This window comes from Nannobrachium achirus (genome assembly GCF_963921795.1).
Source record: "Nannobrachium achirus genome assembly, chromosome: 14".
In the NCBI taxonomy this organism is placed as follows: domain Eukaryota; kingdom Metazoa; phylum Chordata; class Actinopteri; order Myctophiformes; family Myctophidae; genus Nannobrachium; species Nannobrachium achirus.
The window spans coordinates 26,970,418-26,993,881 of NC_137821.1; the positions used below are offsets into that span (position 1 = coordinate 26,970,418).

Below are 23,464 nucleotides of genomic sequence, written 5' to 3' on the forward strand. Positions count from 1 at the left end.
CGGCGCAGTGTATAATGTATAGCAACACATTTTCCAAAATAAATCATCGGAAAGAATCAGACCTAAGGCTCTGCCAGTGATAATCAAAACGGTCACATTGCTTTCCCTCTGTCATCAATTAGGTGACATGATTAACTGTTTCAACAGATCATATCGATCCACCCAACAGGTGTCTCTTTTGGCGGCTGCAAATTTGGGTCTGCTGGAATGAGATCAAAGGCCACTATGTGATTTACTAGATCTCCAGAAACAGTATCTTCGCATCCATCACTTTCAAAAAGCTAAATATAGAGTTGTGCACACAGCGTGGAGCCTTTTTTGATCATTCCATAAATGGGTTGTATGCGTTTTGCAGTGCTCTTCTCGGACTAAATTACATTATACTGTATGAAATGAAGCTGTGAACGTAAGCGGTACTTAGCTAAGGATGCTTGGTCCAACACAAAAGACTTATCTTGAAACTTGGCTGTGCACCTCCATGCTCCCTGGAGGAAGAACCCTACTGGTTTCAATGATTTTCTTCCACTTTACTAGGAATTTAGTAGTAGTGTTTAATAGACACCCCCTGTATACTGTAGATAAGATATTATGTTTGTGTAATTATATTATATAGAGGCTCAGATTCAAACATAAGCAGTCACAGGATGGATGCTTTGCTGGGCAAACATGATATTCACTTCAGTCAGCTGCACACACTGATTGAGCAGTACAGGCTTTTTTTTAGACACCTACAGCAACATACCTCCCCGGGTTCCACTGCATATGAACAGCAAGCCTCACTTCGAATTATTTGTAGGCCTATTGGTGAATTAGCACTGGATCATAAGAATGAGTTTTGTTGCCCTACAATGCTGACATTGTCTTATGATCTCAACAGCAACAGGCAGCTTTCTAACCAACTAGCAGTCGCTTTGCCCTTTGCTATACAACAGTTCTTTACTCCCTCCAAGATTTGTCTTGGCAACAGCGCTCGTGACCGCAAAGAGAGGGGATTTGCTGAGGAGCAGTGTTACATGGCTTGCAAACGCCATCTCACTGTCTTTTTCGAGAGTTGTATTGTTAAATTCGTTTGCAGACTTTGGAATTCAACTGCATCAAATAGTGAATAGCCACGTGGACTTAGAGGCTTAAACACACAGCAGTGCTGGGGAGGGGTTCTAGAGTCTGACCCTTGCATACTGTAATTGCATGCCAGCAGAAAGGATTTAGTCACTAATGCTCCCAGAGAGTGCAAAAAAGGGAGGGAGTGCTGACACATCACAGATGGTCCTTAGCCACTCACTCTCTTCCTTGCCCCATTAGTCAGCTGTTGTCTGTCTCAAGCCTTACAAATCACACCGATGCCACCAGCTTTGGGGATTTGCTTTGTTTGGCCACCTTTTCACCTTCATGTATTATCTCAGTGTAGCAATTTAATCCAGTGACTTAGTCTAATAACCTGATACCATCCAATCACATGTAGATGGGTGGGTTATATATACTGTACAATAGAAGGCAATTCCTTGAAAGGATGCAAAGGAACGCAGAAATGAAAGATCAAGCAAATGTGAGGTTTCTTTCCCTTTAGTGTAGGTTCATTGAGTCATTCATCTTAGCATTGCTAGCTACAAACTGGCAGGGTTGTGAACCCGACTTCCCTTTGAGGGGGCCTCCCTTTGGTTGTTGGATCAGACAGTCAGAGTGGTACACAGGGGGCCTTAGGGCGCTCTGCCAGACTGGCTATCTGCTTTTATACTTCCTCTCCCAGCACCAGACAAGGGCCCTTACCATGACCCCTGTTAGGTAACATGTCTGTGCTGGAGACAGAAAAACACAGAATCTCTGGGACTCTAAATACATTGTTTTGTTTGTCTTGACAGTAATTACCTGTAATGTAGAAACTTTGCACAGACTTTTTTGTTTGGTTTTTGTTGGTCTAGCAGTAATTACCTGTAATGTAGAAACTAGTGTGATGATGTAAGCTGTCATTTGTGTCTTCAAGGTGAATACGGAAGGAAATCTCCAGATCTACAAGACGCAAACCTCAAATCTAGTCCATGTTTACAAAGGTACAAAACGTTAAACTCTACCACTGTTTATTTTCATGTAATTAAGATTGCATGCCTCACAGATGCATCATTAACATAATCTGTGCTTGCACCAGAAGGAGAGCATTCCGATACACTCCCGGAGTCCTGCAGAAGATAGACGGTCTTGATAGTGAACGGGAGGAAAACGTCGATGGCAGCCCTGTCAGCCCCGTGCCACCATACTTGGCCAAGACCAGCAGCTCTGAGTGGAACAGCTCTGACGATCTCGCCGGTCCCTTCTCTGAGCAAGAGGACTTCACTTTAATCCACAGGGAGCCATTCATGCACAATCACCATACCTTAGCACCTCCTATACCTCCCAAGACTCATGGCCATGGATACAATGACACATCAGGCTTTCACCCTCAGTCCCCGACGGTGCCGTCACGGACGAGCTCCCAAAACAAGCTTTCTTCCCTCTCACACTCCCACCTTCGTCGGTGGATCGAGACACCTGCCGAGCACAAGCTGGCCTCGTATGCCAGCTCCAAGTCAGGCTCCTCAGACCAGGACAGAAATGATCTGTCTGCCAGCGAGAGTGAAGAGAGGTTTCCCAGTCCAAAGCCTGGGCATGATGAGAACATTGACTCCCCCTCTCCAACAGAAATGGTTCTGCCCACCACATACTTTTCTGTAGATAATTGTATGACAGACACTTATCGGGCGAAATACCATAAGAGGCCGGCCTTGTACATGATGACAGACTCGAAAGCAGAGGAACATGCTTTGTCAGGGGAAAGTGATGCTGAAGAGAAGGGGCTTTCGAAGCCCGAGGTCCAGCCACCGGAGCCCCCCAAAAGCAGATCAGAATCAGGTATAGAAATATCATGTGCTATAGAGCTTTTTTCTTTTAATATACGTAAATCATTTGTTGATCAACAAATGTCTTTGCTTCATCCCAACATACTGTATATTTTCTAGAGCACCACAATAATACAAATTACTTTTTTGCAGCTCAGCTGTCAGAATGATTATATTATTGCAGATGGTAATTGAATCGCTTTGTATGTCCTTTTATTTTGCAGGTTATTCTACATGTAAACCAACTGCGAAATGGAACCCTGTCACTCCAAAAGGACTTGATGAACACGGGTTCCTGTGATTTTAGCTAAAGCATTGAAGGACCTGATATCAGTGACATGTCACCAAAGCTGGAAGTTGTTATTCACTGTGACAGCCAGGGGTGTACTGCCGGTGAGCTCTGAAGGTGCGCGCACTCCCGCACATGCACGGACATGCACGTGCGTACCCACGTGCATCTACCTTGCGGGTCGATTCAAAACCGCCCTTTTTTCGCAAGCTGCCGACGCAGAGTGTCACAGCGTGAATTAACAAGAATGACCAACCTGCTGAATAGTTGGATAACATTGGCTGATGGATTCCCCTGGACATATTAAATTGCAGAGGTGACACTCTGCCAATACTAAAGTGTCCCCATTCTTCAAGTAAATATTATAAAATTTGATAAACAGTATATTGTAGGCCTACATATTAAAGCGGTTATTTCAATCGCCGATCGTTCACGTTCGTGTGTATGTGCGCGACGTATCGCTCCACTAGCTAAAAAGTCCACAGTACAGAGTACACCCCTGGTGACGGCTGCAATAAGTGAATCCCTCAAAAGGATTTGTGCATGTGCTTGCACAGGTGTCAAGTCACAAATTTGGACACAAGTCTGGATGCCAAAGAGATTGGTCCCGAAACATGGTGGAATGAATGGAAGGATTTTCTGTTGAATTCTGGTATGAGATACTTAACTCCAAGTTTGAATTTGCACGGTAGAGAGAGAGAGAGAGACACAAAAAAAAGAGAAGAAAACGGCACCAAGATGGCTGCTATCAATCAATGTTTGGATTTCCCAGAACTCACAAGGCAAGCCAATGATTTGTTGGTTGGATTAGTAAAGAATGTATCTCAAAAAGCCACTTTCCATGTCAAGAGATTAACAAAGAATAACCTATTTCTAACCAATCTGTTCTCTCTCAAACTATGGAATGCTTATATCTCTTTGTTGAATTGCTCTCATTTCAGTGTTACAAGATGTCTGTCTGTGCCCTAATTCCGCCTATTGAATGTTTTTTTTTTTGTTCTTTTCTTTTCTTTCTGTAATTTATTGGTGTAGAGGTTTTTGAAACCTAATAATATTGTTTTGGGGGAAGTTAAATTCTACTGTACATACTGTATTGTACATTTATGAGAGGACTGCTACTTAAAAATGGATCCCAAGGGTCCTTGCAGGTATATGGTGGTGGGCAGATTTAGTTGTCTTTATTGTTTGCTGGTAAACTGGTATTTGGCACATAGGCGTACTTGCTTGCACACCCCCCATCACACAGAAACACAATAATCATATACAGTTTATATGGCTTTATATTGTATTCCCAGGTTTAGAATGTGTATCTTTCACACTCCTTCCAGTCATAAGCTGTTCCAATGTTCCTCCACATTGAGTGAAATGTTAAGGGTTTATCAGTTGCAATTTGCCTTTCCAGTACACCTTTTTTGGCAGGGTATGGAGATATCAAGAGTGTCTTCAAGAGATAGAAGGGGCTTACTTATATTATTACTTTTTTTTTAGTAGGTTATGTTCTTGCTTAACCCAAGCCCCATACTGTATATTTGTTTATTTTAAAAGATGCTCTAAATCTCATTGGTAATTTCTGTTCATTTGTTTTGTTTTAATATGGTGTTTTGTATACTGCTCAGCAGAATTTACTGCACAGTGCCTTTGTATTTTTCTACGTCCAAACAAGTTTAAATAGGAGTCATAATTTGTATAATTCTGTAATTTGAGATTATTTTATAACATTTAAGTTCATTTTTATTGATTAACTGTTTAATAAAACTATTTTATTTAACCATGAATGTATGAAGTTGTTTAGAGTTTTCATTACAGTACTATCATAGCTGCTTTAAAAATATGAAATCTCTCTGTATTTAATTATTATTATCTCTGTCAGGAAACCTCAACCTGCAAAACACATTTCGAACTTTCAGATCTGCTACTATTGCTACTATCAACATGAAGTAGGGCATTCATTTTGGGAGAAAAAAAAATACAAAGATATGGAGAAAAGAGATACATTTGGTCATGATATTCTGCTGCCATCTACTGTTTGGTTTGTAATATAGCACCAGGAGAATTGCTAAACAGAGGGGGCAATGCCTGCTTCATAAAATGTATTGAAACGGCAGCAATAAAGATGCAGGAAAACAATTTAAGCCTGCTTCATAAAATGTATTGAAACGGCAGCAATAATGATGCAGGAAAACAATTTGACATACAAACTAAAATGGTTCCATTTTAGTTTGTAAGCATCCATGGTATACGATGGATGTGTATAGCTTTTTGCTTTTTATTAGTGTCAACAACATTATGTATTTCAAATACATTTATGGGATATCAGGATACAGCTGGAGAGTGCACAACAAACAAATGGTGAGGTATTCCTCACTAATGACCCCAATAGCCCAATTTACTATTTAAATGTGAAATATATGCGTATTATATAAGTATTGTTTTTGTGTAATTGTTAAAGCATTTGTTTTACCACAGTAAATACCACTAAACTTTTAATGTATTTTGATGTCAGTAAAATAGGATTCACTAACACTAGCCTGATTTCAGACTCTACGCTGGGGCAGTTCACTCAGAGAGTGGGCGGGTCTATTGGCTGGAGCCAGGCTACACCAACACTGCCTGACTCAACCCAAATGATTATGGGAGAATTGGTGGTGATATAGTCTGGTGTTTAGTGACCTCTAGTGGTGCTTGTGGGTCATAGCATGGTGAACCTCAGACGGAATCGTTTCTGATCCCCATCTGAAAATATGTGGTGCCACACCGCAAGATTTGTGCTGTTAAAATGTTTCAGAAATATACATTTATTCTTTTTAAAATGTCAGATCTACAAACTCACAACGTGTCGTGATGTGACATTGTGAGCTCTGCTATTTTCAAATAGCCAATGAAAGTAGTCGTTGCTTTTGGGTTTATTTTCATAGACCTGGCCCGTTTCTTTGGCTCAATCTGAAGTGAAAAGATGCAGCACACAGAGAAAATATCAATAGTAATATCAATAGTGCCCTGGAGAAGGTCAGGAATAATGTGAATATAAATGGCTTGATGCCTGATTCAAACTTCCTTAAACATTTCCCTTCCAAAGTGCAGATTTTGTATTGGATTATTGAATAGCCTGCTGATGTGTTAGATAATCCAGCTGTACCAATGTCCATATTCCCATCAAACCGTCTGCCGAGGTCGGGTCTTGAACCTGCGACCTCCTGTTCTCCAGGTAGTCACGCTTCCCATTCACCTAGACTACGCTGTCTAGTGTTAGAGACTGGAGTTTTTTTCGTCATCTTTGGATGAACAGGTGCTATGCTGCTAGCTGTTAGCTCTATTTGAGAAACTGTTTTGTCTCCATGTAATGGCATTTCTATATTAGACCCCAATGTATATTTTAAAATCAATGTTAATTTAACACAGAGTGTACGAATGGAACCAATGCTACACTCAGAGTCAAATATCCACAAGGGCTTGGTTCCTAACTATCATTTGGCTGGGGACCCCCAGGAACTCCCTCAAGGAACCCTGGGGGTCCGCAGACGGACCGCCAGACGGACCCCCAGGAACTCCCTCAAGGAACCCTGGGGGTCCGCAGACGGACCCCACTCTGAGAACCAATGCTTTACAGCTCCTTAGAGTTGTGTCATTATCTTTCCCAGTCTAAGACACAGTTTAGACTAGGATAGATGGAAAATAACGTTATACCACATCAGGGGCCATCCTCTTAAAATAAATTAATAAATACAAATAAATATTTTCTTACACGCTCTGTGATGCAACAACTTTATTCACATGAATCATGATACAAGGAAGGACATGGTGTTAAACAGCAAAAGGCTCTGGTAGTATGGTACTCCTGGTTTACTCTGGGATGGGGTGCAACTCCCTGCGGTGCCCTGCTGACTTATTCACCTTTTGTCCTGTTGTATTTTTAACTGCGTGGAATAGGCCTGATCAAAAAACTTTTTCAGTTATCTCCAAATGTGGTCACTAGTAGGATGTTGTGCCAACTATCATTCATCTATATCATGTAACAACAACTGACATAATCTATACCTCTGAACCCAATGTGACCCAATGTGATTGCTGTGCGACCCCTGGAACCCTACTTTTTTTCGACAAATGCAATCCTAGATTTTTCAAAGTGCAATAACTAGGAAACCAATAGGTTTTAAGCGCCTGTCTCTTAGTATGTTGTATAGCTCTTCGAGACGAACGTGTGGATGTGTGACACATTGCTGTGCGACCCTGGAACCCTACTTTTTTTCGACAAATGCAATCCTAGATTTTTCAAAGTGCAATAACTAGGAAACCAATAGGTTTTAAGCGCCTGTCTCTTAGTATGTTGTATAGCTCTTCGAGACGAACGCGTGGATATAAAATTAATTCATTTTTTTCAGATTGTCTTCAAAACCCCCAAAATTACATAAGACTATAGTAAGGCGTCAAAACATAGATTTTAAGTCTTACATTTCCGATAGTGTCTATCTTTTGGTATGTTGTATAGCTCGTCGAGACGAACGTGTGGATGTGTGACACATTGCTGTGCGACCCCTGGAACCCTACTTTTTTTCGACAAATGCAATCCTAGATTTTTCAAAGTGCGATAACTAGGAAACCAATAGGTTTTAAGCGCCTGTCTCTTAGTATGTTGTATAGCTCTTCGAGACGAACGCGTGGATATGAAATTAATTAATTTTTTTCACATTGTCTTCAAAACCTCCAAAATTACATAAGACTAGTAAGGCGTCAAAACATAGATTTTAAGTCTTAAATTTCCGATAGTGCCTATCTTTTTGTATGTTGTATTGCTCGCCGAGACGAACGTGTGGATGTGTGACACATTGCTGTGCGACCCCTGGAACCCTACTTTTTTTCGACAAATGCAATCCTAGATTTACATGCGATAACTAGGAAACCAATAGGTTTTAAGCGCCATTCTCTTAGTATATTGTATAGCTCTTTGAGACGAACGCGTGGATATGAAATTAATTCATTTTTTTCAGATTGTCTTCAAAACCCCCAAAATTACATAAGACTATCTATACTATAATTTTGCGAATGTCTGAGTGTCTGAGTGTCTCAGCGTTTCTCCTCAGTGGCTGGAGCAATTGATCTGAAATCGCATCACCATCAGCATATGAACACACCTGACATAACTGTGAAGCCCGTTTGTCACTTTCACAAATCGTATGCTGTATAATAGCATTTTTATGGTGTATCTATATCTATTTAGCCTACAGTACCTTTTGTGACCACACATGTTAAGGGAGGGGCGCTGTTGTTCAGGCCATGCACAATCACACACAAACCCACACACACACACACACACACACACACACACACACACACGGGGGGGGGGGGGAGTGTGGTGTGTGCAGGCGGGCAGGCGGGCGGGCGGGGGGGGGGGGGGGTTCTGGCCCTGTTACAGATGTTGTCCAAAATCATGCAGATCGGTACACAGTATCTCTGTAGCCGTTAAATGGAACGGGTATTTCTTACATTGATGCTCCTACATATTAGCATGCAAGCACCAGTTAAAGTTACTTTCCATCCCTCATATACTGTGTGCACAGTGCACATCCCATAATCCACACACTGCACATCATTTCGGAGCTCATATCTTTGAACGGGTAAGGGCTAGTATATAGTAAGGCGTCAAAACATAGATTTTAAATCTTAAATTTCCGATAGTGTCTATCTTTTGGTATGTTGTATAGCTCGCCGAGACGAACGTGTGGAATTGTGACACATTGCTGTGCGACCCCTGGAACCCTACTTTTTGGAGCGGTGAAAGCGCTCCCAATAGACAGGTATGTCCGTGGGTATGTCCGTGGGTGGGTGGCTGGCTGGCCGTGTCCGTAGCCTGGCAATACCTTGAGTGGCCACACACAACACACTAGTTAAAGGAGGGGCGCTGTTTTGTGCAGGCCAGGCACACTCACCACTCACTCACAGGCACAGTTTACAGTTTACAGTTTAGGCATTTAGCAACACACACAGGGTATAGCTGCTCAGATTCACCGCTCCACTTCGAACCGAGGTTTGATTTTTTTTCGACAAATGCAATCCTAGATTTTTCAAAGTGCGATAACTCGGAAACCAATAGGTTTTAAGCGCCTGTCTCTTAGTATGTTGTATAGCTCTTCGAGACGAACGCATGGATATAAAATTAATTCATTTTTTTCAGATTGTCTTCAAAACCCCCAAAATTACATAAGACTATAGTAAGGCGTCAAAACATAGATTTTAAGTCTTACATTTCCGATAGTGTCTATCTTTTGGTATGTTGTATAGCTCGTCGAGACGAACGTGTGGATGTGTGACACATTGCTGTGCGACCCCTGGAACCCTACTTTTTTTCGACAAATGCAATCCTAGATTTTTCAAAGTGCGATAACTAGGAAACCAATAGGTTTTAAGCGCCTGTCTCTTAGTATGTTGTATAGCTCTTCGAGACGAACGTGTGGATATGAAATTAATTAATTTTTTTCACATTGTCTTCAAAACCTCCAAAATTACATAAGACTAGTAAGGCGTCAAAACATAGATTTTAAGTCTTAAATTTCCGATAGTGTCTATCTTTTGGTATGTTGTATAGCTCGTCGAGACGAACGTGTGGATGTGTGACACATTGCTGTGCGACCCCTGGAACCCTACTTTTTCTCGACAAATGCAATCCTAGATTTTTCAAAGTGTGATAACTAGGAAACCAATAGGTTTTAAGCGCCTGTCTCTTAGTATGTTGTATAGCTCTTCGAGACGAACGCGTGTATATGAAATGATCAAAAAATTTTCAGATTGTTTTCAAAACCCCCAAAATTACATAAGACTATAGTAAGGCGTCAAAACATAGATTTTAAGTCTTACATTTCCGATAGTGTCTATCTTTTGGTATGTTGTATAGCTCGTCGAGACGAACGTGTGGATGTGTGACACATTGCTGTGAGACCCCTGGAACCCTACTTTTTTTCGACAAATGCAATCCTAGATTTTTCAAAGTGCGATAACTAGGAAACCAATAGGTTTTAAGCGCCTGTCTCTTAGTATGTTGTATAGCTCTTCGAGACGAACGTGTGGATATGAAATTAATTAATTTTTTTTCACATTGTCTTCAAAACCCCCAAAATTACATAAGACTAGTAAGGCGTCAAAACATAGATTTTAAGTCTTAAATTTCCGATAGTGTCTATCTTTTGGTATGTTGTATAGCTCGTCGAGACGAACGTGTGGATGTGTGACACATTGCTGTGCGACCCCTGGAACCCTACTTCTTTTTCGACAAATGCAATCCTAGATTTTTCAAAGTGCGATAATAGGAAACCAATAGGTTTTAAGCGCCTGTCTCTTAGTATGTTGTATAGCTCTTCGAGACGAACGTGTGGATATGAAATTAATTAATTTTTTTTCACATTGTCTTCAAAACCTCCAAAATTACATAAGACTAGTAAGGCGTCAAAACATAGATTTTAAGTCTTAAATTTCCGATAGTGCCTATCTTTTGGTATGTTGTATTGCTCGCCGAGACGAACGTGTGGATGTGTGACACATTGCTGTGCGACCCCTGGAACCCTACTTTTTCTCGACAAATGCAATGCTAGATTTTTCAAAGTGTGATAACTAGGAAACCAATAGGTTTTATGCGCCTGTCTCTTAGTATGTTGTATAGCTCTTCGAGACAAACGCGTGGATATGAAATTAATTCATTTTTTTCAGATTGTTTTCAAAACCCCCAAAATTACATAAGACTATAGTAAGGCGTCAAAACATAGATTTTAAGTCTTACATTTCCGATAGTGTCTATCTTTTGGTATGTTGTATAGCTCGTCGAGACGAACGTGTGGATGTGTGACACATTGCTGTGCGACCCCTGGAACCCTACTTTTTTTCGACAAATGCAATCCTAGATTTTTCAAAGTGCGATAACTAGGAAACAAATGGGGCTGTTAAGTATGACATCATTTTGTAGGCAGAGGAGAATTTCTGCCCCCAGTTTCTGTGAATCTTTTTACTATTTTTACTATTTACACATGTTTCTTCTCTTTGTTGTTGAAAGGAAAGTGTTAGAATTATACTTTAGTCGTTATTTTTTAGTTGTTTCTTTTAATAGTGAGGGACAGAAAATGCTCTGGGGGCAGATTCTCCTCTGCCTACAAAATGATGTCACGGCTTAAAAGCCCCATAGGTTTTAAGCGCCTGTCTCTTAGTATGTTGTATAGCTCTTCGAGACGAACGCATGGATATGAAATTAATTCATTTTTTTCAGATTGTCTTCAAAACCCCCAAAATGACATAAGACTATAGTAAGGCGTCAAAACATAGATTTTAAGTCTTAAATTTCCGTTAGTGTCTGTCTTTTGGTATGTTGTATAGTTCGTCGAGACGAACGTGTGGATGTGTGACACATTGCTGTGCGACCCCTGGAACCCTACTTTTTTTCGACAAATACAATCCTAGATTTTTCAAAGTGCGATAACTAGGAAACCAATAGGTTTTAAGTGCCTGTCTCTTAGTATGTTGTATAGCTCTTCGAGACGAACGCGTGGATATGAAATTAATTCATTTTTTTCAGATTGTCTTCAAAACCCCCAAAATTACATAAGACTATAGTAAGGCGTCAAAACATAGATTTTAAGTCTTAAATTTCCGATAGTGTCTATCTTTTGGTATGTTGTATAGCTCGTGGGGACGAACGTGTGGATGTGTGACACATTGCTGTGCGACCCCTGGAACCCTACTTTTTTTCGACAAATGCAATCCTAGATTTTTCAAAGTGCGATAACTCGGAAACCAATAGGTTTTAAGCGTCTGTCTCTTAGTATGTTGTATAGCTCTTCGAGACGAACGCGTGGATATGAAATTAATTCATTTTTTTTTCAGATTGTCTTCAAAACCCCCAAAATTACATAAGACTAGTTAGGCGTCAAAACATAGATTTTAAGTCTTACATTTCCGATAGTGTCTATCTTTTGGTATGTTGTATAGCTCGTCGAGACGAACGTGTGGATGTGTGACACATTGCTGTGCGACCCCTGGAACCCTACTTTTTCTCGACAAATGCAATCCTAGATTTTTCAAAGTGTGATAACTAGGAAACCAATAGGTTTTAAGCGCCTGTCTCTTAGTATGTTGTATAGCTCTTCGAGACGAACGCGTGGATATGAAATTAATTCATTTTTTTTTCAGATTGTCTTCAAAACCCCCAAAATTACATAAGACTAGTTAGGCGTCAAAACATAGATTTTAAGTCTTACATTTCCGATAGTGTCTATCTTTTGGTATGTTGTATAGCTCGTCGAGACGAACGTGTGGATGTGTGACACATTGCTGTGCGACCCCTGGAACCCTACTTTTTCTCGACAAATGCAATCCTAGATTTTTCAAAGTGCGATAACTAGGAAACAAATGGGGCTGTTAAGTATGACATCATTTTGTAGGCAGAGGAGAATTTCTGCCCCCAGTTTCTGTGAATCTTTTTACTATTTTTACTATTTACACATGTTTCTTCTCTTTGTTGTTGAAAGGAAAGTGTTAGAATTATACTTTAGTCGTTATTTTTTAGTTGTTTCTTTTAATAGTGAGGGACAGAAAATGCTCTGGGGGCAGATTCTCCTCTGCCTACAAAATGATGTCACGGCTTAAAAGCCCCATAGGTTTTAAGCGCCTGTCTCTTAGTATGTTGTATAGCTCTTCGAGACGAACGCATGGATATGAAATTAATTCATTTTTTTCAGATTGTCTTCAAAACCCCCAAAATGACATAAGACTATAGTAAGGCGTCAAAACATAGATTTTAAGTCTTAAATTTCCGTTAGTGTCTGTCTTTTGGTATGTTGTATAGTTCGTCGAGACGAACGTGTGGATGTGTGACACATTGCTGTGCGACCCCTGGAACCCTACTTTTTTTCGACAAATACAATCCTAGATTTTTCAAAGTGCGATAACTAGGAAACCAATAGGTTTTAAGTGCCTGTCTCTTAGTATGTTGTATAGCTCTTCGAGACGAACGCGTGGATATGAAATTAATTCATTTTTTTCAGATTGTCTTCAAAACCCCCAAAATTACATAAGACTATAGTAAGGCGTCAAAACATAGATTTTAAGTCTTAAATTTCCGATAGTGTCTATCTTTTGGTATGTTGTATAGCTCGTGGGGACGAACGTGTGGATGTGTGACACATTGCTGTGCGACCCCTGGAACCCTACTTTTTTTCGACAAATGCAATCCTAGATTTTTCAAAGTGCGATAACTCGGAAACCAATAGGTTTTAAGCGTCTGTCTCTTAGTATGTTGTATAGCTCTTCGAGACGAACGCGTGGATATGAAATTAATTCATTTTTTTTTCAGATTGTCTTCAAAACCCCCAAAATTACATAAGACTAGTTAGGCGTCAAAACATAGATTTTAAGTCTTACATTTCCGATAGTGTCTATCTTTTGGTATGTTGTATAGCTCGTCGAGACGAACGTGTGGATGTGTGACACATTGCTGTGCGACCCCTGGAACCCTACTTTTTCTCGACAAATGCAATCCTAGATTTTTCAAAGTGTGATAACTAGGAAACCAATAGGTTTTAAGCGCCTGTCTCTTAGTATGTTGTATAGCTCTTCGAGACGAACGTGTGTATATGAAATTATCAAAATTTTTTCAGATTGTTTTCAAAACCCCCAAAATTACATAAGACTATAGTAAGGCGTCAAAACATAGATTTTAAGTCTTACATTTCCGATAGTGTCTATCTTTTGGTATGTTGTATAGCTCGTCGAGACGAACGTGTGGATGTGTGACACATTGCTGTGAGACCCCTGGAACCCTACTTTTTTTCGACAAATGCAATCCTAGATTTTTCAAAGTGCGATAACTAGGAAACCAATAGGTTTTAAGCGCCTGTCTCTTAGTATGTTGTATAGCTCTTCGAGACGAACGTGTGGATATGAAATTAATTAATTTTTTTTCACATTGTCTTCAAAACCCCCAAAATTACATAAGACTAGTAAGGCGTCAAAACATAGATTTTAAGTCTTAAATTTCCGATAGTGTCTATCTTTTGGTATGTTGTATAGCTCGTCGAGACGAACGTGTGGATGTGTGACACATTGCTGTGCGACCCCTGGAACCCTACTTCTTTTTCGACAAATGCAATCCTAGATTTTTCAAAGTGCGATAATAGGAAACCAATAGGTTTTAAGCGCCTGTCTCTTAGTATGTTGTATAGCTCTTCGAGACGAACGTGTGGATATGAAATTAATTAATTTTTTTTCACATTGTCTTCAAAACCTCCAAAATTACATAAGACTAGTAAGGCGTCAAAACATAGATTTTAAGTCTTAAATTTCCGATAGTGTCTATCTTTTGGTATGTTGTATAGCTCGTCGAGACGAACGTGTGGATGTGTGACACATTGCTGTGCGACCCCTGGAACCCTACTTTTTTTCGACAAATGCAATCCTAGATTTTTCAAAGTGCGATAATAGGAAACCAATAGGTTTTAAGCGCCTGTCTCTTAGTATGTTGTATAGCTCTTCGAGACGAACGCGTGGATATGAGATTAATTCATTTTTTTCAGATTGTCTTCAAAACCCCCAAAATTACATAAGACTATAGTAAGGCGTCAAAACATAGATTTTAAGTCTTACATTTCCGATAGTGTCTATCTTTTGGTATGTTGTATAGCTCGTCGAGACGAACGTGTGGATGTGTGACACATTGCTGTGCGACCCCTGGAACCCTACTTTTTTTCGACAAATGCAATCCTAGATTTTTCAAAGTGCGATAACTAGGAAACCAATAGGTTTTAAGCGCCTGTCTCTTAGTATGTTGTATAGCTCTTCGAGACAAACGCGTGGATACATTAATTAATGTTTTTCACATTGTCTTCAAAACCTCCAAAATTACATAAGACTTGTAAGGCGTCAAAACATAGATTTTAAGTCTTAAATTTCCGATAGTGCCTATCTTTTGGTATGTTGTATTGCTCGCCGAGACGAACGTGTGGATGTGTGACACATTGCTGTGCGACCCCTGGAACCCTACTTTTTCTCGACAAATGCAATGCTAGATTTTTCAAAGTGTGATAACTAGGAAACCAATAGGTTTTATGCGCCTGTCTCTTAGTATGTTGTATAGCTCTTCGAGACAAACGCGTGGATATGAAATTAATTCATTTTTTTCAGATTGTTTTCAAAACCCCCAAAATTACATAAGACTATAGTAAGGCGTCAAAACATAGATTTTAAGTCTTACATTTCCGATAGTGTCTATCTTTTGGTATGTTGTATAGCTCGTCGAGACGAACGTGTGGATGTGTGACACATTGCTGTGCGACCCCTGGAACCCTACTTTTTTTCGACAAATGCAATCCTAGATTTTTCAAAGTGCGATAACTAGGAAACAAATGGGGCTGTTAAGTATGACATCATTTTGTAGGCAGAGGAGAATTTCTGCCCCCAGTTTCTGTGAATCTTTTTACTATTTTTACTATTTACACATGTTTCTTCTCTTTGTTGTTGAAAGGAAAGTGTTAGAATTATACTTTAGTCGTTATTTTTTAGTTGTTTCTTTTAATAGTGAGGGACAGAAAATGCTCTGGGGGCAGATTCTCCTCTGCCTACAAAATGATGTCACGGCTTAAAAGCCCCATAGGTTTTAAGCGCCTGTCTCTTAGTATGTTGTATAGCTCTTCGAGACGAACGCATGGATATGAAATTAATTCATTTTTTTCAGATTGTCTTCAAAACCCCCAAAATGACATAAGACTATAGTAAGGCGTCAAAACATAGATTTTAAGTCTTACATTTCCGATAGTGTCTATCTTTTGGTATGTTGTATAGCTCGTCGAGACGAACGTGTGGATGTGTGACACATTGCTGTGCGACCCCTGGAACCCTACTTTTTTTCGACAAATGCAATCCTAGATTTTTCAAAGTGCGATAACTAGGAAACCAATAGGTTTTAAGCGCCTGTCTCTTAGTATGTTGTATAGCTCTTCGAGACAAACGCGTGGATACATTAATTAATGTTTTTCACATTGTCTTCAAAACCTCCAAAATTACATAAGACTTGTAAGGCGTCAAAACATAGATTTTAAGTCTTAAATTTCCGATAGTGCCTATCTTTTGGTATGTTGTATTGCTCGCCGAGACGAACGTGTGGATGTGTGACACATTGCTGTGCGACCCCTGGAACCCTACTTTTTCTCGACAAATGCAATGCTAGATTTTTCAAAGTGTGATAACTAGGAAACCAATAGGTTTTATGCGCCTGTCTCTTAGTATGTTGTATAGCTCTTCGAGACAAACGCGTGGATATGAAATTAATTCATTTTTTTCAGATTGTTTTCAAAACCCCCAAAATTACATAAGACTATAGTAAGGCGTCAAAACATAGATTTTAAGTCTTACATTTCCGATAGTGTCTATCTTTTGGTATGTTGTATAGCTCGTCGAGACGAACGTGTGGATGTGTGACACATTGCTGTGCGACCCCTGGAACCCTACTTTTTTTCGACAAATGCAATCCTAGATTTTTCAAAGTGCGATAACTAGGAAACAAATGGGGCTGTTAAGTATGACATCATTTTGTAGGCAGAGGAGAATTTCTGCCCCCAGTTTCTGTGAATCTTTTTACTATTTTTACTATTTACACATGTTTCTTCTCTTTGTTGTTGAAAGGAAAGTGTTAGAATTATACTTTAGTCGTTATTTTTTAGTTGTTTTTTTTAATAGTGAGGGACAGAAAATGCTCTGGGGGCAGATTCTCCTCTGCCTACAAAATGATGTCACGGCTTAAAAGCCCCATAGGTTTTAAGCGCCTGTCTCTTAGTATGTTGTATAGCTCTTCGAGACGAACGCATGGATATGAAATTAATTCATTTTTTTCAGATTGTCTTCAAAACCCCCAAAATGACATAAGACTATAGTAAGGCGTCAAAACATAGATTTTAAGTCTTAAATTTCCGTTAGTGTCTGTCTTTTGGTATGTTGTATAGTTCGTCGAGACGAACGTGTGGATGTGTGACACATTGCTCTGCGACCCCTGGAACCCTACTTTTTTTCGACAAATGCAATCCTAGATTTTTCAAAGTGCGATAACTAGGAAACCAATAGGTTTTAAGTGCCTGTCTCTTAGTATGTTGTATAGCTCTTCGAGACGAACGCGTGGATATGAAATTAATTCATTTTTTTCAGATTGTCTTCAAAACCCCCAAAATTACATAAGACTATAGTAAGGCGTCAAAACATAGATTTTAAGTCTTAAATTTCCGATAGTGTCTATCTTTTGGTATGTTGTATAGCTCGTGGGGACGAACGTGTGGATGTGTGACACATTGCTGTGCGACCCCTGGAACCCTACTTTTTTTCGACAAATGCAATCCTAGATTTTTCAAAGTGCGATAACTCGGAAACCAATAGGTTTTAAGCGTCTGTCTCTTAGTATGTTGTATAGCTCTTCGAGACGAACGCGTGGATATGAAATTAATTCATTTTTTTTTCAGATTGTCTTCAAAACCCCCAAAATTACATAAGACTAGTTAGGCGTCAAAACATAGATTTTAAGTCTTACATTTCCGATAGTGTCTATCTTTTGGTATGTTGTATAGCTCGTCGAGACGAACGTGTGGATGTGTGACACATTGCTGTGCGACCCCTGGAACCCTACTTTTTTTCGACAAATGCAATCCTAGATTTTTCAAAGTGCGATAATAGGAAACCAATAGGTTTTAAGCGCCTGTCTCTTAGTATGTTGTATAGCTCTTCGAGACGAACGCGTGGATATGAAATTAATTGTTTTTCAGATTGTCTTCAAAACCCCCAAAATGACATAAGACTAAGGCGCAAAACATAGATTTTAAGTCTTACATTTCCGATAGTGTCTATCTTTTGGTATGTTGTATAGCTCGTTGAGACGAACGTGTGGATGTGTGACACATTGCTGTGCGACCCCTGGAACCCTACTTTTTTTCGACAAATGCAATCCTAGATTTTTCAAAGTGCAATAACTAGGAAACCAATAGGTTTTAAGCGCCTGTCTCTTAGTATGTTGTATAGCTCTTCGAGACGAACGCATGGATATGAAATTTTTTTTTTTTTTTAGATTGTCTTCAAAACCCCCAAAATTACATGTTAATACATCAACTACTACATCATGTTAGTAACTACTATACTACTATCATGTTATTAACTATTACAGTAGTATAGCAGTTAATATTACTAGAAGCTGGGCCGCCCTTCGGGCGGCCCAGCATCTAGTCGGCGACCTGGCCAACTCGGGAACGATGTAAATAGAGAATGAATGCCCCGCCCTTTAATGCAAACCCCATTAGGCATTATACCTGTTGTCATAGGACCCGTTTTGACCATCTGTTTGCCTTTGTCCATTTATGCCCATATATGGAGATATCTGTATCTGTCTGTCTGTCGGCGTCCATTTTATGTCCATATATGGAGATCACTGCAGATATAGTTCTGGGTCCATTTTATGCCCATATGCCCATATATGGAGATATCTGTCTATTTGCGTCCATTTTATGCCTGCCCCACCCTTTAATGCAAACCCCAATATACCTGTTGTCATAGGACCCGTTTTGACCATCTGTTAGCCTTTGTCCCCACCCTTTAATGCAAACCCCAATATACCTGTTGTCATAGGACCCGTTTTGACCATCTGTTTGCCTTCTGTTAGCCTTTGTCCCCACCCTTTAATGCAAACCCCAATATACCTGTTGTCATGTTGTCATATGACCCGTTTTGACCATCTGTTTGCCTTCTGTTAGCCTTTGTCCCCACCCTTTAATGCAAACCCCAATATATGGAGATCTCTGCACACACAGTACCGGTTGCGGAAAACTCTGATGTCAGACATCAGCTCCGCATTCGGGGATTCATTTTATGCCCATATCTGGAGAACGCGCGTGCCGGTGGGAAGAACGGTTCTCGAGATTCACATACATACATACACATTCACAGAGATTTTTTGTTGACTCCTGGCGTACGTGATGTCAGAGCCTTTTATGAAGTGATGTCACAATGAGTCAGCGATTGTGCCGATTTCCTCAGTGCAAACCCCAATATACCTGTTGTCATGTTGTCATATGACCCGTTTTGACCATCTGTTTGCCTTCTGTTAGCCTTTGTCCCCACCCTTTAATGCAAACCCCAATATATGGAGATCTCTGCACACACAGTACCGGTTGCGGAAAACTCTGATGTCAGACATCAGCTCCGCATTCGGGGATTCATTTTATGCCCATATCTGGAGAACGCGCGTGCCGGTGGGAAGAACGGTTCTCGAGATTCACATACATACATACACATTCACAGAGATTTTTTGTTGACTCCTGGCGTACGTGATGTCAGAGCCTTTTATGAAGTGATGTCACAATGAGTCAGCGATTGTGCCGATTTCCTCAGGAACAGCCTGATGTTAACAATCAGCTCCGCGTAAGGAGATTCCGAACGTTTCGCGCCGCTTCGGGAAAACCGCATGCCGAGTCGGGCCGAGGCCCGGCACTGCACTCTGCGCCGCAGCGGGGAACGCGCGTGCCGAATCTGAAGCCGGTGGGACGAACGGTTCTCGAGATACGCGGATTACAAACAAACAAACAAACAAACAAACAGACAGAGATTTGTCGCATTTATAGATAGATAGTAGCATAGTAGTTGTTAACATTATATAGTAGCACCATAGTTTCCTTGTCATTCCCTCTAGTCCCAAAAAACACAACAACAACCCAATGTGAAAATAAAAACAAAGCATAAACACAACAAATAAAACAAAACAAAAGCATCATACAGCATAAAAATAAAGCATAAAATACAAACACCTCATTGGCTGCATGTACTAAAGGGAAAAATGATCATCCAGTACAACTTGTTCCCACAGCATAAATAAATCAACCAAACATTCAAAATAAACAATGTTCAGTTTGATATACATGGATAAATGAACAAACAAACCCGTCACTCCACTTGCATGGGAGGACACACTTCCAGAGACTTCACAATAAAATAACACATGAAAAAAACAAGAAAGAAAATAATAAAATAACACAATTAGAAATAACAATGATGCCAGTTATATTCATAGTATGGTCAGTACTATCGTTTCATAGTAGAGTCAGTACCACAAAGCAGCCCGGCACCAAACTAGGCCTTGACGTGGTCCCACCCAGCATCCTTGACGAACAGGGGTTCATTTCCACCATCGCCATTGCAGGTAGCGACTCATAGAAGAAATGGACAGAAAACAGGCAGTATCAGAAAACAGGCAGTATCAGTTTTTACAATAAATATTGAAATTCCATCAGAATAATTAACTGCTTAGAGTGCTTAAGATCAATTCACCCTTTGTTAGCCTTCTGGTTGGTCCCTAGACTGACCAACCAGCAGGCTATATCTGCCTTGTCCCACCCTGGTTCCGCCTTTTTATGTTGAATTTGCTAAAACATAATTTATGGAGAAATACAAACATATAAAAACATGCTGATTCACTTCATTTGACTGAAACCAAGTTTGAAATTAGAATTGAGCACACAGAATAACAATACGAAGCAACTGAATTAACATGATAGTGGATGGAGTGTCCCACTGAATGTCCCTCCAAGACACAGCAACCAATGGGTGTGGAGAGGGGCAGGACAACGGGCGGGACTTGACAAAGGGTGAATTGAAGGTCAGGTCACACAATGATAAGTGCAAGCAGTGAATTCCCCACATCTAGGAAGTTGTAGGAAGTTAGGAACCCATAATTGCTTCCAAAAATAATATCTACAAAAGACACATCAAATTAACTGATATTTCACACCCTAAAATGAAATGGAGCGATGTGGCAGACCAATTAAGATATCCATGATGATTAAACATCAACAAACAAAACACATTATACACCCGCATTTTAGAACATTTTAAAGAGGTGAGCGTTTTAGTGTGAATTGCGTAATTGTGTATGAGTTTGGGAGAGAGAGCGTGTCGATACTTGAAATGACTGAGTTAAGGTTACAAATGCAAGTGAGTTTGATTGAGATAGCGATATACATTTTGCTGAAGCGTGTGCCACCCATGGCTTCAGTAGAACAGACCATCATTTAGGTTTGTGAGAGTGTATGAACAAAGTGATTACAATACTAGTGGGACAGGGGGGCACTAGGGACATCTGGGCACCATATATTTGTCATGACTGGGCATCTGGACAAGTGGGCACCAGGACATCTGGGCATTTGGACGAGTGGGCACCTGGACAAGTAGGCACTTAGGGGTGGTGACATCTGGGCACTAGGAACGTGGGCACCTGGACAACTGGATGAGTGGGCACCTAAATTACCATGTGTTCTAAGTGCCCAGCTGTCCCACCATTTCCTGCATTTGAGTTGGGAACATATACCTTTTTTTGGGGGGGTCGGGGAACACAGAACCTTTTTTGGGAGAGGGTGGGTGGGAAACAGAACCTGGTGAACATAGGGAGGACCCCTTAGAGCATTGTGCGGCCCGGGGGCCGTATGCGTCCCTTTGGTCCACTCTGACCGGCCCTTGTAGGGTTAATGGCAAATTACAACATAAACCCATTGTCTAATTTTACATCATGCATACATATGGACGCAATGCGTACATCAGCACGTGTGCGTGATCATTGGATGTTGTCTCGATAACAAGCAAAAAATAATTGCCCACCCCTGCCTTAGAGGGACGAAAAGATGTGTTAAAATGTTTTCATTTACTTCTCTCTATATATTTTAGCAATTTTAATGACCTTGATTTCAGTGGGTGGGGGCCAAGTGACTTTTTAGACGCAACAAGCCGGCGATTTCTTTACAGTAAAACTATTGGCCCCCATAAGTGACATCCGGCCCCCATGAAAGATTGTGGTGCATCTTGAGAATGGGCTTATTGTATCCAAAAAGACTATATTTAGCCACTTGCACGCACGCATGCCCCAACCACTGAAATCGAAGTAATTAAAATCCCTAAAATTTAAAGCTCATCTTTTCATTTCTCTAATTACAATCTAAAATATGAACCCTTGTTGTAAAAAACAAAGTTATCCTTTAAGACTGTGCATGTGAGTGATTAGATAATAGAAGAATGGAGCAAATTAAACTTTTGCTCTTCCGAGCACAGGTCTCCAGCAGGTCAGGCGTCCTAGAGGCATTTTGGGGTAAAAGTTAGGAACCAGTCTATTTTACACAATTCAAGGGTGCCGGATCTGAAAACAATGGTTCCAAAGCAAAGTTTTTGACCTTCTAATTTGTGTAACAAAATGGCTCTATAACAACAAAAAAGCTGACATATAAAGTGTATACATTTTGTTTAAGGTATTTTCAATGTAATTAGTGGTAAGCTTACTCTTAAATATGCAAATTAGAGACCACCATTACAGAAACGGTTTGTACTCAAAGGGGTCCATAGGCATCCACCTTATTTTATTTTATTTGACATAGACATAAACATGTTATTTGTGAAAATAACATTTTAACTATGATAGATTCAATGAAAACAACAAACCTTTTTTAGTTTCGTTTTAATAATTATTTGGGAAAATGATTAATAATAAATGAAAAATGTTATCGACAAAACACAACCTGCTCACGTATTAGGAGGGCGTCAGGAGTCACCAGAAAAAAGGACGGGTGTTTTCATTAAATCCATCATGGTTAAAATGGAGTTTGAAGTTACAATGGGTTTGTATAGGAAGGGGGAGTGTCTGATGAAAATGAATATCAAATATCTAAAACTAAACTGAATCAAACAACTCTGGGGGTTCCCAAAAGCTTGAAGACGATACAATTACTAAAAGTTTTTTGAAAGTGAAATAGCCCTTGAAGAGCTGACAATTCGGCAACTATTTTGTTATACAAATTGGAAGGTCAAAAACTCAACATTTTGCTTGGGTACCAGGTATTTCATATTTGGCACCCATGAATTATGTGAAGTGGTCTGGTTTCCCACTTTTACCAAAATGTCTCTAACCTCCTTATACAGTAGAAGGCCTTTTTTCTGAAATACCAGTTGTGATTTTATGTAAAGGTACCTTGTATACTCAGTTGTATCACTAAATGTATATGGTGTCCCAAATGGAGGAACATTTTAACCGGCCGAATGGAATCTACAATATCACACTGATTTGATTCATTTTCAACTCACCTTATCAAGGGTGGAAGATGTTTACTACCGTGATTCACTTGAGTTGGGACATTTCATCCCTAAAATGTATGAAATGTCCTGGCATTTTATGCAACCTCAACAATAGTGCAGAGATAAATGCAGGCCCATAATAGAACTCAAATTATTTGGCAAACCTGGCTGATGGAAATCAAGCTTATATTTTTTAATT

At 40.0% G+C, this 23,464-nt stretch overlaps 1 protein-coding gene across 3 annotated transcripts in view; it reads left to right on the top strand.

The window, feature by feature from the left end:
- The window catches only part of usp53a (ubiquitin specific peptidase 53a), a 55,146-nt gene extending 50,219 nt beyond the window's left edge, over positions 1–4,927 (top strand). For 2 of the 3 annotated variants that reach the window (XM_080742362.1, XM_080742363.1), the window contains exons 15-17: positions 1,982–2,048; positions 2,144–2,883; positions 3,095–4,927. In XM_080742362.1, coding sequence (XP_080598488.1) covers positions 1,982–2,048; positions 2,144–2,883; positions 3,095–3,171 — 884 coding nt within the window. In that variant the 3' untranslated portion in view covers positions 3,172–4,927. The remainder of the gene's footprint in view (positions 1–1,981; positions 2,049–2,143; positions 2,884–3,094) is intronic. The other variant, XM_080742364.1, reaches the window with a different exon arrangement.
- The last annotated feature ends 18,537 nt before the right edge of the window (positions 4,928–23,464 follow it).